This window comes from Periplaneta americana, chromosome 4 (genome assembly GCF_040183065.1).
Source record: "Periplaneta americana isolate PAMFEO1 chromosome 4, P.americana_PAMFEO1_priV1, whole genome shotgun sequence".
NCBI lineage: Eukaryota > Metazoa > Arthropoda > Insecta > Blattodea > Blattidae > Periplaneta > Periplaneta americana.
This window is the reverse complement of record NC_091120.1, coordinates 206,435,038-206,453,526: the sequence shown is the minus strand read 5'-3', so window position 1 is coordinate 206,453,526 and position 18,489 is coordinate 206,435,038. Positions and strand designations below refer to the sequence as shown.

Sequence of the window (18,489 nt, the reverse complement as noted above, 5' to 3'; positions counted from 1 at the left end):
GTTAAAAATGATTTATTAATGAAATAATAATGCATCTGCTTAGTGTAATCAAAAGGCATTATATATTAAGAATTACTACTGTTATGGAGGTATGCATTTTGAGTTTAAAGTGCAAACCTTACAGTAGAATGTATGTACTTATTTGATCTCCTATTTAGTAAGTAATCGTAATTTATTCTATTCTTGCATTTCTTTACACACCAGATTTCACATTATGCATTACACTTATTTCCTTTGTTGTTAATGGTGTCCATTTATATATTAGTTATGAATATAAAGTATATTAAAATGTCCAATCAATTGTAGGTCTATCTCAAGAAAATACATTTTTTAAATTACACGTAGTAAATTTCCTTCAATTGTTACTCCATTTGTGTACTCAGAAAATGTCAGTGTTTCTGTATAAAGTGAGCCCAGTGTTCTGTCTAGCCTGCAAAACATTAGGGGTAACAGGTTGAAAGTTGAACATCTGGTCGGATGTTCTGCAGCGCTGTATCATCAGCTCTTCAGTCTGCTGTGGGATCATGTGTGAGCTATCGCCTTTCCTGGGAATGTGGACTCGTAACCTTGGCTTTTGGGCAGTTACATATGTATATGGTTTATTATTACGAGCGCACTTATCAGACAGGGAATTATATATTACATTTGGTCCGTGACGTATTAAGGACACTGGAATGGAAGAGAACTGGTTTATTTGGTCTTGTTGTACTTATCGTATACCCTCCCGAGTTTTCTTGGGAGACTGGTTCAGAGAATACGCATCTATGTACAAGTGCCTTTGCGTTAGATGGTATTTCGTCACTACTACGTTTTGGTTTTGTATTGGTGACTGATCCTTCCTTTAATCGGCAGCTTTTTGTGAATCATTCTGTGTTGAGGTCCATTAGCATTGTGACACGCATGTCATGTGGCTAACTTTGTTATTGAGGACCTTATTGTTATATTATTGGTGGTGGTACTACACTGGCGGGCACAAAAACAGTAACACTGAGTTTTCTGTAATATTGTTAATGTAATAAAAAAAAATTAAATATATTAATACAATGAAATTAACATTCGCTGTAACTTTCTTGTAAGGCAAGAATCATATTTGTACATATTTTCATTACTAAAGGAGAATAAATTAGGTTCTTATGCTGATGTTCTTAAGTCTTTAAATTTTCTCCAGATTTTTTCACTTCAGAACAAAATTTCAAATGGAAACACATGCATTCACATTTAATAAGAGTTGTTACCACTCCTAACTCAAATGACAGCTTGTACTCTGGTTTGCATGCTTGAAATTAGGCTGCAGATGTCACCTTGCTGAACTCCATTCAAATTCGAATTTGCAGAAAGCCAGATTGCTACTCCGTCTTTTGCTCCCACTGTTGTACAGCGTTGGGCAGATGAAACCAGCCCATCTCATTTCATTTGATTTGAAATTATGTTGGCTAGCCTTTCTTCTGCATGTTTAGTTACATTGTTGCTTGTTACATGCTGTAACTTACAAATGATTAATAAACTGTTGTGTTTGTTGTTGTAATGCAAAGAGCTTTTGGTGAATAAGCATGACATATTTAATACCAGAGTGAATATTCATTACATATGTACCAGCTCTATCAAGGAAACATGGGAATTGTTTAGTGATAAATATCCGCTTCGCCCAATACCAGTAAAAAGCAGCATTCAAGATTAGGTGCGAAAATGGCGTATGACTGGATCCATTGCAAATGTAACAAGGAACAGAGCACCATCTGTCCGGACACTTCAACTTAAGGCGTGAATTCAGGAAATGATGACTGGGAATCCTCGAAAGTTCACCACGAAATTGGCTCAACAGGTCCACATGAGTCGGAGAACTTGCAGACGTGTGTTGAAGGCTTTGAAATTCAAACTGTACTGAGTAACAGCTGTGTGACAACTGAAGGAACCCGATAAGGATAGGAGTGTAAATTTCTGCTGCTGGTTGTTGAATATAGTTACGGATGGTGGTTTGGATCCACTGTTGTTTATCATGACTGACGAGGTTTGGTTTCATCTATCGGAATATGTAAACTCCCAGAACAGCAGATATTGAGCGACAGAAAATCCTAACCTAGTGAACGAGCAAGCCCTACACGACCAAAAGATGGGTGTGTGGTGTGCTATGACTGTGAAATGCATTATCGGTCCAATATTCTTCGACACCACAGTCAACTCGGATGTATACTTGACTTTCTTGGATGAATTTTATCCCCAACTACCAGAAGAGTAGCATAATTACTGCTTCTTTCAACAAGATGGAGCAACATCTCACACATCTGAGGGGTCACTTATGCGTATTCATCAGATGTTCACTGAAGAGCGGACTGTGAGCAAAGGCTTGTAGCCACTGCGGTCACCAGATTTGTCGACATATGACTTTTATTTATGGGGGTACTTGAAGGGGAAAATGTACGAGCAGAATCCCCATACTGTTGATGAAGTGAAGGAGGACATGAGGAACAGCATCCGCACTATCACCCGTGAGGAATTAGCACGTGTCTAAATGAACCTGTTAAGACGTGCACAGATGTTGGTGGAGGACACTTTCAACATCTATTATGTAAGTTAGTGCAGGACGCGCTCATTTATTCATTTTATTCCATTTCTTTGAAAAATGTCTGCTCCAAATCAAATGAAATTAGACAGGCTGGTTTTATCTGCACAACCCTGTATATATCCACGTGGAGTTGACAATGCTGAAAGATTATTGGCAGAGAACTGATCCAACTTTCTTTTGATTGGAGTGATAAAAAAAATCAACAGTGCAGTATTACCAAACATGGCCTGAACAACGCATTAATTAAATACAAAAGAAAACTCATCACTTTACTGCTGTCTGTGGCGACTATACTTATCACTGGATTAGACTGGATAGTTCTTTTGCGACGCTGTATCACCTGCTATGGTTATCTATCATATGAATGAGATGAAGGTGATAATGCCAGCGAAATGAGTCCAGGATCCAGCGCCCAAAGTTACCCAGCATTTGCTCTTAATGGGTTGAGGAAAAACCCGGGAAAAAAACCTCAACTAGGTAACTTGTCCCAACCAAGATTTGAACCTGGGCCCGTTAGTTTCACGGTCAGACGTCCTAACCATTACTCCACAGTGGTGGACTGGCTGGATAGCGAAAGTATGCATTGCAACTCTGAAACTGTGAGATGGTGAGTACCTGTCACAACTAAATTCTTTGTTATTGATGGAAACAAAAATATTATTGGAGCGGCCAGCCTAAAAAGGAAGATATTATTAAAGTGATCAGACTAAAAGACTGTTAGTGCTGAGCGAACAGCAACGACGACTTGGCTGGGGCTTAACGAGGAAAACGCGGCAATAATACACAGCAATGAACAGAACTATTCAGACACATAATGTTGGAAATAAATGAACTTTCAACCTCAAAATACACTCTTAGGCAGATTAGTATTATATTACATTTCCTCTTTTAATACTCCTACAATTTTTTTTGTTACAGTTGAATGGTTTTTTTCATAAGAGTATTAGCAGTACTGAATGCATTGCTGGTCTTGGTTTGATATCATTTAAGCTCCACTTAGGTTTGAATCTAATTCGTGGTTTAGTAAAATGAAGCATCTGAGTGTTCGATCAAGTTTTTTAGTAGAGGTCTAAGAAAAGTGAAACAGATGCTAGAGTGGTAGAGGTGAGGTGTGACAGTGTTTTGCCATCACAGCTCCGGAAAAATCACTGCGACAGATAAAAGCGATTTTGTCACAGTGATCTGGCAGTAACGCCCTGACACATTGGAAAGGTAATGTTGCTTATCTGGGTGCTACAAGTCTTCAATTCGTGGACATTTTACAAAATTAACGAATATAACTGTTCGGAATGATTTATAGGTAACATTACAATCTAAGGTACAGTACAGCCCATAATGTACTGAGCACAAATGTTCGTTTTGAACCCAAACCATTACTTCTACCTGGTGACCAGTGACGTGTTCAGTCTTCTCTTTCACGTAATCCGTAACAGTCGAATATTTGAAATATTACAGACATCAGTAATGACGGTTACATTTATTAAATTCTTCTAAATTAAGTGTCTTCAGCAATACAGACTATAAGTTAGCATGGCATTTAATCTAAACATTTCAATGTTTACCATCATGAGCTACAATGTTTATCGCTGTTCTGATGGTGTCATAAATATATCAACAATACTGATTTGTGGGCGAGTACAAACACGCGGTCTTATCGCGATGTGTATATTCATCCAAGATTGTCTATCAACCATTAACTGAATCATTCGTGGACGTGGACGGAGTGCATTCTGCGATGTGTGGACGTAGCTTGAGTTGCCGATGCCAGACGATAATTATTCCAGTCATCATGCCTTCATGTTCGCATCAATCTTGTGCCTTGCTCTCACATCTGGTCACGCCAACTGCCAACATTGCTATCAATCACTCCCCAATGCTATAAAGTGGTTGGTGTCTCGGAAAGTGAAAAGTGATACAGAACCTATGTGCACATGCAGATGCATCTTCCTTTCCATACAATATGTTGGTGTGGTCAGATATCCAAAGCTAGCTAGTTGTGTAGTGAATATTCTGTACTCCCTACCCTACACATATTCTCCCACAGCATGTTGCACTGCAATTCCCCTTTCTATCTATCCGCTTATTTTTAACTTATTTAGTATTTTTTGATATTAAAATTATGGAAATTCCAGTAACTAGCGGAGAGAACCAGTTGATAAAAACTTATAATGACGTCACTGCATGGACCTGAACTGCAAGCAAGGTTCGTGTAAATAGAGTACTTTCCCTGGACCAAAAGGGCAGGAGGCAAGGACTTCTTTTAGTGGGTTATTTTATGACGCTGTATCAACATCTCAGGTTATTTAACGTCTGAATGAAATGAACGTGATAATGCCGGTGAAATGAGTCCGAGATCCGGCACCGATACTTACCCAGCATTTGCTCATACCGGGTTGAGGGAAAACCCCGAAAAAAACCTGAACCAGGTAACTTGCCCCGACCGGGACTCGAACCCAGGCCACCTGGTTTTGCGGTCAGACGCGCTAACCGTTAATCCACAGGTGTGGATAGGCGAGGACTGTAACAAGGTCAGTTGCGGGGATGTTAAATAACAGGAGGCGAGATTTCACTCCATCAGTAATGCTACAACGCAACGAGACTGCTCTGATAGAAAATCAGAACAATTAGAGTGGAGCTCATGCTGCTTGGCTTACGAGTCTATAAAAGAAATGCGATATTTAAGGCGGTCACACATTTCTGCAGGAAGGATGTCTCTCAAAACAATCCATGCAAATTCCTACATATATTCTACGCTCGAATATTGCTTCCTTAATAACGGTGTAAGAATACGAAATATAACTGAATTTACACAGTAAGCGACGGCAGTTAGCAGAATATACAATTACGGAGGGTAGAATATTAAATACATGGAGACAGAAATTAAGGGAAACCTTTAAATTCTTTCTCACGAAAGGATACAAAATCTAACATTGAAATACTACTTTCTCTTTCGCAATGAATTTAATTAAAAATCTAATGAATGAAACATATGTGGTAATATCAATAACGTACCAACAATAATATAAACTACAGCAATTGCACATTCACGTCTCGTGCAGCCCCATGTGGTTGTCCAGTCGCGATCGCACACAATCACGTCTCGTGCAGCCCCATGTGGTTGTCCAGTCGCGATCGCACACATTCACGTCTCGTGCAGCCCCATGTGGTTGTCCAGTCGCGATCACACACATTCACGTCTCGTGCAGCCCCATGTGGTTGTCCAGTCGCGATCACACACATTCACGTCTCGTGCAGCCCCATGTGGTTGTCCAGTCGCGATCGCACATATTCACGTCTCGTGCAGCCCCATGTGGTTGTCCAGTCGCGATCGCACACATTCACGTCTCGTGCAGCCCCATGTGGTTGTCCAGTCGCGATCGCACACATTCACGTCTCGTGCAGCCCCATGTGGTTGTCCAGTCGCGATCGCACACATTCACGTCTCGTGCAGCCCCATCTGGTTGTCCAGTCGCGACCGCACACATTCACGTCTCGTGCAGCCCCATGTGGTTGTCCAGTCGCGATCGCACACATTCACGTCTCGTGCAGCCCCATGTGGTTGTCCAGTCGCGATCGCACACAATCACGTCTCGTGCAGCCCCATGTGGTTGTCCAGTCGCGATCGCACACATTCACGTCTCGTGCAGCCCCATGTGGTTGTCCAGTCGCGATCGCACACATTCACGTCTCGTGCAGCCCCATGTGGTTGTCCAGTCGCGACCGCACACATTCACGTCTCGTGCAGCCCCATGTGGTTGTCCAGTCGCGATCGCACACATTCACGTCTCGTGCAGCCCCATGTGGTTGTCCAGTCGCGATCGCACACATTCACGTCTCGTGCAGCCCCATGTGGTTGCCCAGTCGCGATCGCACACATTCACGTCTCGTGCAGCCCCATGTGGTTGCCCAGTCGCGATCGCACACATTCACGTCTCGTGCAGCCCCATGTGGTTGTCCAGTCGCGATCGCAGGCCGAAGCCCCTGCCGCAGACGCGGCACGTGTGAGGACGATCGCCCGTGTGTTTGCGGCGATGAACCACCATGTTGCCGTTGAGGCTGAAGCACTTGCCGCAGATGTCGCACTTGAAGGGCCGGTCACCCGTGTGTGTGCGGCGGTGGTTCACCAGGTTGCTGTTCAGCGTGAAGCCCTTCCCACACACGTCGCACACGTAGGGCCTCGCCCCGGTGTGGATGCGGTTGTGCACGACGAGCGCGCCGCTCTGCGTGAAGGTCTTGCCGCACGGCTCGCACCTGAAGGGTCTCTCTCCCGTGTGGATGCGCCGGTGCTTCACCAGCTTCGCATTTTCTGCGAACCCTTTTCCGCAAATCTCGCACATATAGGGCTTGTCTCCCGTGTGGGTCCGCCGGTGACGGCTCAGGTCGCCGCCCTGAGTGAAGCCCTTTCCGCAGTCCTCGCACTTGAACGGCTTCTCCCCGGTGTGAGTGCGGCGGTGCCGTCGCAGATGAGAATTCTGTAGGCACCGTTTCCCGCATACCTCGCAGCAGAACTTTCCTGAAGAGCCGCCACTGTAAAAATATTCGTAGAAGAAGCCGAAGACCTCAGATTGAACAAAATACATTGCGTTGAAAACTTAAAAATTGCCAAGAGTGCGAATACCAAACAAAAGGAACTCAAATAATTTTAAGGGAAAAATTGTTCTGGGGCCAGGTATCAATCCTGGGATCCTTCACTTAACGCACGAATGCTGTACCGACTGAGCTACCCCAGGAACTATACACGACACCGTCACAATTCACCAGCATGCACTATGTTAATGGTGGTAGTCGAGTGTGAAAATGTCACATTTTTGTCAATGCCAAAACAATAAGTCTGAAAATGAAGCAGCTAGAGACGTAACAGCAGAAAAACACAATTTTAAGGAATTAGTTTATGCAGCAAATTGTTACAGACGGAATGCAGGTCTGCTGTTTTCAAATACGGTGCAGACCTTGGTTATCCACTTTAATGGAAGGGCATAATGTTATGTTTTATTTAACGATGCTCACAACTGCAGAGGTTATATCAGCGTCGCCGGATGTGCCGGAATTTTGTCCCGCAGGAGTTCTTTTACATGCCAGTAAATCTACTGACATGAGCCTGTCGCATTTAAGCACACTTGGGCAGCACTATACCAACATGCCAACCAGGTCGACTGGCATAATCAATGGTTAATAAAAAAAAAGAGTAATCTGTATTACAATTTTAATAAACTGAAATTTATCTGGTATCATTTAAGATTCCTAACAAAAGTCACTTCATTTTTGTGCACTTTCCTAAAACTAATTTTCCTTTTATGTGCATTCTAAGCTATTCACTATGAAATGTTCGAGCAAGAGGATGCGAAGTGAATTTCTATGAGAGCCCAAATGGGTTGAAACTCCTTATGTAATATTGACAGCTGGCTACGCAGTCATGCTGTGTAAGTCATTTATTAATTTACAATGTTTAAAAAATCGCGATCTCCTTTTGGCAATGGGTCATCTGCATATTGGTTAATCAAGGGCCAGATAATCGAGATTTTACTGTTTTTCAGGGCTGTTTCTAGCAATGATCATGAAGAACATTAAGGCTAGGGGACAGTACTTTGAAGGTGAACAGGGGTGTACATAGTAGTCAGTCCGCAAAACAGACTGCAGTAGCAGTAGCAGCAGCAAGAACAGGAGCAGTGATAGAAATCACTGTTTGGTGCCACTGCTTGAGATAAAATGTGTTTTTTTCTTTTGTCCCCAGCCAAGTGCATCATGTTTCATTGTATCCCATTGTGACATGAGCGCTGATTCAGTTGTAGCTGTGCTTGTGTTGTGTGCAGATATGAAGAAATAGAAATTATTTTTGTACTGATGTAATAAGGTGCAGCGCAGTCTCTATTTTATATGTTAGTGAAGCAGATCTTTTGTGTAATTTATTTGTTGTGCATTTGCTAACAGTTGAAAGTGGAGGAAATGTGAAAAATTTCACAGGAAATTCCTGGATTCTCATGGCGCATACTATGAGAACAATATACAGATTATGGATAAATTTAAAGCACCTGGGTATGACTTAGGCAATGGAAAGTTTTAACCAAGGAGAAATCAGATGAAATCTGAGCTTATCATTAATCCTGGGCTCCCAACTGGTGTGTCGTGCAGCCCCATGGAGTGTGTCGCAAAAGTTCGGAGTTGAAAAATATTTTTTTTTGCCATCAAGAAAGTCTCTTCACAACGCATTTTTTATTTAGAACGAAGTCTTTGATATGGTACATTTTATTTTGAGACAGACTTTACCAATGAAACTTGAACACCTGCAACAATGCTTAGTAATTCGTTTACTCTTCCCACTTAGTAATAAAAGGAGTTTAGAATCGTCAGAACATATTGGTCAGTTTCAGTATATGCGTGTGAGTGGGCGATAGTGCGACTTTTTTTTTTATCAAAAGTGCTTTATTTAGATTTGACCATGGACAAATTTTTAATCTGAATAAAACAATCTGAATCCAGTTCTGGGTTAGATGACAGCAGTGCTAATTCAGACTGCTTGCATTCGGGTTAATTAGAACGCAGGAAGTGTAAGTGTGAGACCTTACCTGTCCAGCAGTTCGGACTCTCCCTCCTTTAATATTACTTCCACTTTAATTTCATTCTTCAGAGATGCACCATCCCACGATTCCTCCTGCAAACGACATGTGGTTGTAATACAACTTTTTCTATTCGGAAGTCACTTACTGGGTCAGACATGTCAAATCATTGCACCTTGAGGTCATCCTCGATGGTCGTTTCAGGATACGATGTCTCAGAATCAGAATCTGGCTCATTCTGCAACATAATACAGTATTCATTCCACTGGGATTGGGTGAACTGTGTTAGGATAAATATCTGAATGTTGAACGAAAATACAAACTGAGTGAGAATAGTCACACATGTACATATTTATCGCGAAAGAAAGAGGGAAGGAGAATTCTCGCACTGAAGTGCTGCAGAACAAGTTGACAATTGCTGCATTAATCCCCAAGCCAATTAAAACTAATTTCAAATTAGTATACATACGGCATAACTCATTAACTGCGGCAGACCACTAGATGCACGACTTGTCACATTTATTCCACTGTCTAATATAGGATAGTGTGCATCATTGCATAGTGAAGCGTACAAGTAGTTGTCACCTCTGTGATGTAGTAGTAGTCTTCATCACTATGCAGTGAAGGACTTTGACAATTGTTATACCTCACTTTAGTATCACGTTTGTAGGATGTTTAGAAGCCACAAAATATGTAACAGATGTGATAGGGGCCTGCCTGCCTGCCTGCCTCAAAGGAAATGTGGTATTTCTGTCAAAGGTAGGCATGATTTATTTATCTACTTGGTTTCTAGTCGAGTTATACGTACCAACAACAAAAGAAAAATTGAGGGGTGACACCAAGGGACCAAAAATTCACTACTTCATCTTAATCTTCTTGCTTAAACACTAACACAACCATGTGGTATCCTTGCACGCCATGACTCTTAAAATGCATTCTCACCAATTTTATTGTATGTTGCGCCATTGCAGAGATATGAATTCATCCCACGGTCCTTGGAAGAATTTCCCTGAACCATAAACTACATTTATACGAAAAATGATACATTTTCAACTGAAAATTTGCCTTCCTTTGGTAGTGTTCTTGTACAGAATTACACAAAATGTAAAACTTATCAGATTGAAATTCACTATCAATAAGCATATACTATGTTTAAATAAACAATGGGAACGAGTTTTTCCATGCAACAAAGTAATTGGCAAGAATTCTGCACAACTAGTTGAACAGTAATTGCAATCAATAGTAAAATACCGCACTTGTTTTACACAGAAAATAGAAGGATTCTACCATTATATAGGCTACCTCCCATAAAAAGTACCGAAATTCACACTGCGATTATTATTATTATTATTATTATTATTATTTACTAGCCGTACTCGTGCACTCCGCTGCACCCGTTAGAAATAAATATAAAGTAATTACATAATTAAAATAGGACGTTTGATCCAGGGAACATTCGTGATTGATAGAAGGATAAATAGTTTATTATGTTACTTAATTTAAATTGAATTAAAAAATTAAAATGCGATCATTTTGATCCAGAGACCACTCATTTGGTCATAAAAATTAGTTTAGGAAATACAGGAAACGAATATACAGAATAGCCTATCAAGTTTTCTGTGCTTAAGAATCTATTTTAATCTTACCTGTCCTCGATTCACTCAGAAGTTACTGTAATAACATTATAGCATTATGTCCATCTAGAGAAACTACACTTTCCAATGGTGAAATAATAATTAATTATACAAATCGGTTAATTTAGCTTCCGATATTACTTCATACAAACACAGAAACATTCTCTGTAGGCTATCTTTCATAGCTTTCGATTGTTGCTGTCCAAGGCCCTATCTAACTCGTTGCACTTTATAGACGAAGTCATTTGTTTTTTAATTCATTACACGGCCTTAGATGGCAGTTATTTTAATTTTAAAACTCATTTATCTCATTAAATATCAGTCCTATCAAAATTTTTCAAGGAATAAAACTTATCGAAAATTATTTTTAAAGAAACTTTTGTAATGTAACATTTTCCACAAAAATAAATAATAAGCGAGATATTTCGATTTATTTAATTCAGGTCCCCTTATAACCCCTCTTTTAAATAATGTATTTTGAATGCCATATAGCCTAAAATCTAAGTTACAACGAACTTAATTTATATTCCAATTTTCATTGAAATCCGTTCAGCCATTATTGCGTGAAAAGGTAACAAACATCCAGACAGACAGACATACAAACAAAAATTTCAAAAAAGCGATTTTCGGTTTCAGGGTGGTTAATTATATATGTTAGGATCAATTATTTTTGGAAAATCGAAAATTACCAGAAAAATTTCGGCTACAGATTTATTATTAGTATAGATTATAACTGATTCAATGTAGTTTGATTTCAGTAAAGCATTTGATGTAGTTCCGCACAATATTTTACTGCGTAAGTTAGAAAACATGGGACTTTCTGCAAGGTACGTAAACTGACTGGAAAGTTGTTTGTATGATAGATAATCAAGTGTATGACACTCGAATACTCTCTTTGATCCATTCAATATGTGACGTCCCCAATGCTCCACATTGGAGCTCTCTTATTTCTAGTCTTCATTGGTGATATACGAGTACACAAAAGAATAAGTTCTGACTCCTATTATTCGCTGATGATCTAAAAATTTTTCGTATAATAAAAAGTAATGCTGACTGTCAAACTCTTCAAGCTGACATCAAGTCATTTGCTCAATGATCAGCTGATAACGGGACGAAATTAACGAATCCAAAACTAATGTAGTAATAACATTTTCTGGGAATACTTCTACTCTAAAATTCAACTATTATCTAAATAATAGTCTGATCAGTGTGATAAGTACAGTACCTAGTCGGCGATGTATGCAATGGAGGGGGAAAAAAACTGGTCATCGTAACCCATTATCTCCTTGCTTAGTTGCCTTATAAGTCGTGCCTTGTTGGATCACGTGTGAGGTTCAGACCTATTTTCGGACAGTTAACTAAACAAATCTAAATATTGTTTTAAGAGACAGAAAAACCTGTGTCAGAGACCTTGGTGTATTAATCAATAGTAAATTGCATTATCACAATCACACTGATTACATAATATGTATATTATACAATCTTGCAATAAGAATGTTGAGACTAATACGGTCAATAACTTATTCTTTTTCTATACCTGACTCTTTTTCAATACTATACTATACGTTGGTGAGATCAAAACTTGAAGATGCTTCTGAAGTTTGGAATTATATTATCTATAAAAAAATAAAATACAATTAATTTAGGTGCTGTTACCACTCGGTACCTCTTTTTCAAGGGCAGCTATCCTTTATGGATTTTTCTCTCTAGGAAATATTCAAACAAAATTCTTATCTTTACGTGCATTTAGATTTCTATCTAATAACTCTGGATTTAGCTATGAGCTAAAATGTGATTATTTTAATTGTCGAAGCTTACATTCTAGAGGTCAAGAACTATATTATTCTTATGTAAGATCATCAAAGGGGATATTACCTGTGACTCTTTCTTGAGCAATCTCAGCTTTCGAATCCCGAATAAAGATTTTAGAGCTCACATACTTTTTTATATTAGGAATTCAAAATATCTTTCTCCAGTTTTCAGATGCGTAAGAAATGCTAACACGCATTTTGCGATTTTTATTCATTCAATGTATAGACTTTGTTGTCCATAGTGGAATCATAATCCTTATTCTATATTGTAAACTAGTCTTCATTTACTCAGTTAATTTTTTATTTCATTTATCACTCACACCAACAATTTATCGATTGGTAGGGTCAGGTATCTTGGAATACTGTGTACTAATGAACTGTACTCCCTGTGATTCTACATATATATATATATATATATATATATATATATATATATATATACTGCTCCACAATAACCTACAACACGCACGCAGTGCAGCAGCTGGAACGTCTTGTTGGGTAATTTAATTTTATATAAACTTCTTTGAGTCCTGTCAACACAAGCAGGTCTACATGTACTGGTACCTACTCATAAGGAACTAGTATAAATACTTAACACAAAACAACTAAAATTAGAAATAAAACCATTTTATGGTTTCATGATCCAAAGAAATGGGGATGCTCTAGAAATACTTTGAAAACTACAGGGTGCGGCATTTAAAGTTTCCCATTTTAAGTTGGCGATTCTATTCACATTGTTGGTAAAACATGTTTGCAAACACAGGGATTCGGTGTAGCAAAGCCTTGGATTTAGTTAGCCACATCCCAACACAGGGTTTTGGTGCAGCAAAGCCTTTAGTTAACCATGGAACGTTGGCCGGTGCAACAGCGCATTTTCTGTGTATACAAGCAGAACTTTCGTTACTGGGCCCCACAAAATCCACGTGAAATCTTGAACGACCACTACACAGTCCTAAGGTCGTAGTCTGGTGTGCAGAGGGTATCATTGGTCCTTACTTTTTCGAGGACGATAACGGTGCTGCGGTGACTGTGAACTCTGAGCGTTACAACATAATGTTACAGCTTTTTTCCTGCCTGAGTTGAGACGCCGTAACTGGAACATTCAGCGTCTGTGGTTTCAACAGGATGGAGCCACATCCCATACAGCACGTGTTTCAATGAACACACTTCGTGCTGCTTTCCCTGGCCGACTTATCTCCAGATTAGGTGACATTCAGCGGCCCTCTGTTTCCCCTGATCTCACTGCACCAGACTTCTTTTTGTGGGGGTATCTTAAGAGTAAGGTCTACGGTCGTATCCTTCATGACATCGAGGATCTTAAAACCGCGATTCGTGAAGAAATTGCTGATGTTACACCTGAAACATTGCGGCGAGTAATGGCCGGTGTGCAGGGAAGATTGCAACAATGCATTGACGCCAATGGAGGACATCTTAAAGACATTATTTTCAAAACATAAGATGTACTGTAATTCCAAGATTATAATGGTTGTAAACTAATTAATTTCTTGTAATTTACTTGTAAACTAAATAAGTTATGGGGGTATGAAAATAGGAAACGTTAAATGCCGCACCCTGTACATACAAAATGTTTATACAGCCAGTGCTGACATACTGTAGAGAAATTTTAATTACTTCACCTTTCATAAACGAAATAGAACGTGTTCAAAACCAAGCTCTCAGACTCATTACTGGTGGAATCAAAACAACTCCAATAGATTCTATGAGATTCCTCACTAATATTAACGACATCAAAATGATAATAGAAGAAAAAGCACTGATTCAATATGAAAAACTTATCAGATTACCAGGAAACAATTGGCATTCATACAGTCCTCTCTGTAGATTAAAAACTCAAAAAAGTTTCATATCCATGATTCAAGAATTAAAACAGAAAATCAACATCACGAATTAAAAAAAACAAAACTGACAAATTAAACCAAACCCTTTAACTCTATTAAATATGAGTATAATCTAAATTTAACAGAAGGAATACTGAAATCAGAAGTAAACAGTGAAATAATGAAACAATTGTCTTTAGAGACAATTAATATTAGATACCCTCCACAAAACTGCCTTCATTTATACACAGATGGATCCTTGATCTCCAGGGAACAAGGTGCCAGTGCAGGTGTTACATGCTGTCTCTTCTCACTTTATAGATCTCTTGGATATGGAGCAACAAGTTTTGATGGAGAAATCATTGCAATAAGTGAAAGTCTCAGGAATCTTCTATGCCACATCAATAAATTTAAAAATGCAGTTATACTGTCAGACTCCAAAGCAGCTATTCTGTCAATAGTCTCTAGACACAGACACCTTCATCTCAAACAGCAGAAATAACTAAAATGCTCTCTCAATTAATAACACTCAATAAAAGAATTGTATTCCAATGGATACCATCCCGTTGTGGAATCCTGAGAAACAAGAATGCAGATGCTTTAGCAAAGGGCAGCACTGCTACTCACAGACCTGTTACTAAATCTATGTATTACTATGTGAAAAGACTTGTTAAATCTACATAAGTACTTAGACTTCAACAAACAAAATTTGATAACACAATCTCAAGGAAAAAAAAAAAAAATGGAACTCTCTGCATCAAAATCCACAGTTAATTCCCGACTTACTACGCAGATCATCTGTAGCTACATTTAGATTGGCAACAGACCATGACTGTTTGGCCAAGCACCTGCATATATATCAGTCCCCTAACTGCCCATTGTGCAACTCAAACCAAGAAATGGATTCGGAACACCTCAAATTCTGTGCTTCAGTGGCTAACCATGACAATAACTTTGAAAAATATTGGAGTGCAAGAGGTCAAATGACTTTATTGTCAAACACCTGGCATTAGAAAACAACAACAACAGTTTCATGATCCAAATGTGAATAAATATTTATTAAATTTTATATACAGTGTGTTCATTTCAAAACTTCCCAGACTAAGTAATTATGTAACTTAAATAGGATTTCATTAAACAAAAAACCCGTCAATTTAAATATTGAGTGGGAAGTTTAAAACCAGTCTGTATATATTTATTTTGTATAAATTTCAGAACACGGATATCTTTCTTTTCCTCTTACTTCAAAATCTCAACCTTGTACACAAAATAAATTATTGACACTGAAAATTGCCTTTTCGTAAACATGATAATGCGCATTCGACAAACAGAGACAAATCTGCTCTTTTTAGGGATAAATTTCAGAACACGGATGTCTCTCTTTTCCTCTTACTCCAATATTCCAACCTTGGGGAAAATCGCAAAGACCAGAATGCAGAAGTTCCACCCACCACCCCTTCCACTTTTGTCTTACTAGCTCACTGGACATCTAGTGGACAAAAGTGAACTGAGAAAGTGAAAGCGGCATCTACCAATCAAAATTAAAACTTCCTCTCTCTTCCCAGCCTCTCTTTCTCTCTCTTCCTCGCTCCATCTCTCTCCTTTTTTTCCTTCTCATGACTTTGCTGACACTATTATTCGATCCGTCGAACTTGCCACCGAAACGCATGCACTTGGCTACCGAGACGACCTGCTGAAAGAAGGGAAAATGAATTTACTTATATTCAATAGGGACTACCATAATGTATTGTAGAAATTAATGTAATGTGTGATGTTGCACATGTCTTTCGATGTATTCCTCCGACAGTGCTATGTTAACAAATGAGTGCTGTTTTATGCTAAGTAGGTGTGTGTTAAGTTAAATACGTGAGTGTTGTTGTGTGTTATGCTAAATACGTGGAATTTCCCAATATATGTTGTTTTATGCTGAATGGGTGTGTGTTGAACTAAATACGTGAGTGTCAAATGAACGGGCAGTTGCAGTCAGTGAGCCACCGGAGCGGGGACAGATAGTATGTGGTGAGCAAGCTGTCAAGCGGCGAGGGTGGGGATAATTTCCCCTACTAACGTTCTGTTCTTTGCGATTTATTCCAACCTTGTGCACAGAAAATAAATTACTGGCAATGAAAAGTGCTTTTTCGTAAGCATGATGATGCGCATTCGACAAACACAGACAAATCTGCTCGTTTAGTATTTTAAGATAATTGTTGTCGGTGAGATATCCGTATACTGAAGTTTTCCCCTTTTTAGTATTTCAAGGTAATTGTTGTCAGTAAGGTATCCGTATACTGAAATTTCCCCTTTTTAGTATTTCAAGATAATTGTTGTCAGTAAGGTATCCGTATACTGATTTTTTTTTTTTTTTTATTAAACTAGAACTGCTGAGGTAGTTCCCTTCCTACTCCGCTTATATATCTTGTATATACAAACCAGTAGCTGGTTGTTTGGTTAGTTTAGGCTTTTAGCTTTCATTATGCCTTTCATGTACAATCAACTGTATCTCCACAAAAAAATACCTTATAAATTCAACAATTTTCACTTCCGAAATCACCGGAGCTACCTCTGCGCTAGTTTCAGCAAAGAATACATAATACCAAACCATTTAAAATCAATAATAGTTAAAAAATAATTTTGGTCAGCTTTTTGTACTACATACCCACAGTCTGGTATAGTCACGAAGCTCAATACGTAGGGAATATGCATCCATAGATAGTTGCTCACCACTAGGATTGCTACTATCGCCTCATCACAAACTGTGAAACAGTACCGTCACAGACTATTGTTTCTAGTACCCTCATCAACTCAAGCTTCGTGACTGTATATACTAGACTGTGATATACTCCTGTAAATTCAATATTAAACGATAATATAATATATAGTATAGGCTGCTATATACTGACCTTAACATTGACATTCATCTTACAACAGCACTATTGGAGAGTGACTTGGTCCTAGAAGTGAACCATGCAATTCGTCAATTGTCAAACTTGTCTTATAAGCATAATAATTACGCAGTTCTGTGCAATTAATCGACAAAACCCGCGTACAGTGTAATTCACGTTTATCTCAATTCCTGATTTTCCAATCCCGATCAAGGCTGCATTCAAGTAAGCCATAGTCAGTAAACAAATGAAAACAGATGCTCTCTGCATCTATGTGATTTGTGTTGAACACCATGCCTGAAGCACCGCCTGCTTGACCCATCCGATGGCTGCTTATGCTACAGAAAGAAACTTGGCTCTGAGATCAAATTGTGCATGCGCGATTTTCTGGCGGAATTTCTAGGTTCGTTCCAACAAGCGGTTCATGGATCAGTTCATGTACGGTTCCTGTACAATCTTATGGGCATGCGCTAGTTGAGCATCTGCTATGGGATTGAAACTGGACTGGACGCTGTTGGAACGCTTTCGCGGATCGTTATGTACTAAATCCAGAGATGCTCTAACTGTGATCATCTTTGCTAAGAACGAGATGCTTAATTATTATCGTTTCGCAGCTAATTCTAATTGCAGAAAATAGAATTTCGATCATTTTCTATAAAAAGATGACAAAAAATATGGAAGGCAAGAATTCCGATAATTCAATATCGTGTACTGGGGGATTCTCATCTAAAATAGTTTTTTTTTTCATTATTAATTTATGTAAGTTATTTGTTATATTTTTAATCAAAGCTGCACGTTGAAATTGTAATTACCCATTTCAATACCTAAATAATTTCCATTCCTTTCTTTTTGGCGAGAATTTAAATTAAATTTCTAGTTTTATTATTCGTCTGTACCGTCACTTTTCATCTTAACCTCACTGATGTGAACAGTCGATCATGTCTTTCTTCAGTATCCAGGAGACGTTGGTGAGCTTATGCGCGTCTCGCGTACTCTTCCGTAAATGCATCAATCCACTGACTACTTCTGACCGTTCCGAATCCGTGTCAAACGTTACTGCAGTACATGTTTCCGGTTCAGGACTGGATCGGATTGTGTTGGAACGCTTTTTCTGTACTGCGCATGCTCACGATAGTTACGGACGGTTCCTGACTGTTGCTGGAACGAACCTTCATACTTCATAGTGATAGCAAGGATCATTTAGAGA

General features: G+C 39.0%; 1 protein-coding gene across 1 annotated transcript; it reads right to left on the bottom strand.

Moving 5' to 3' along the window:
• Window positions 1-5,505: 5,505 nt before the first annotated feature.
• Window positions 5,506-18,314, bottom strand: LOC138698707 (zinc finger protein 436-like). Its single transcript, XM_069824899.1, has 4 exons — window positions 17,301-18,314; window positions 9,293-9,355; window positions 9,127-9,212; window positions 5,506-7,090 (listed from the first exon to the last, which is right to left on the bottom strand). Exons 1-4 carry the CDS (start codon window positions 17,316-17,318, stop codon window positions 6,490-6,492), a joined length of 768 nt encoding a protein of 255 aa, XP_069681000.1. The 5' UTR covers window positions 17,319-18,314; the 3' UTR covers window positions 5,506-6,489.
• Between the last annotated feature and the right edge of the window lie 175 nt (window positions 18,315-18,489).

Excerpts from the sequence above, each read along its gene's own strand:
- LOC138698707 (XM_069824899.1), bottom strand. Across the intron at positions 9,213-9,292 it reads CCATCGAGGATGACCTCAAG|GAGGAATCGTGGGATGGTGC; the intron begins GTGCAATGATTT and ends TGTCGTTTGCAG. Across the intron at positions 7,091-9,126 it reads GAGTCCGAACTGCTGGACAG|TGGCGGCTCTTCAGGAAAGT; the intron begins GTAAGGTCTCAC and ends ATATTTTTACAG.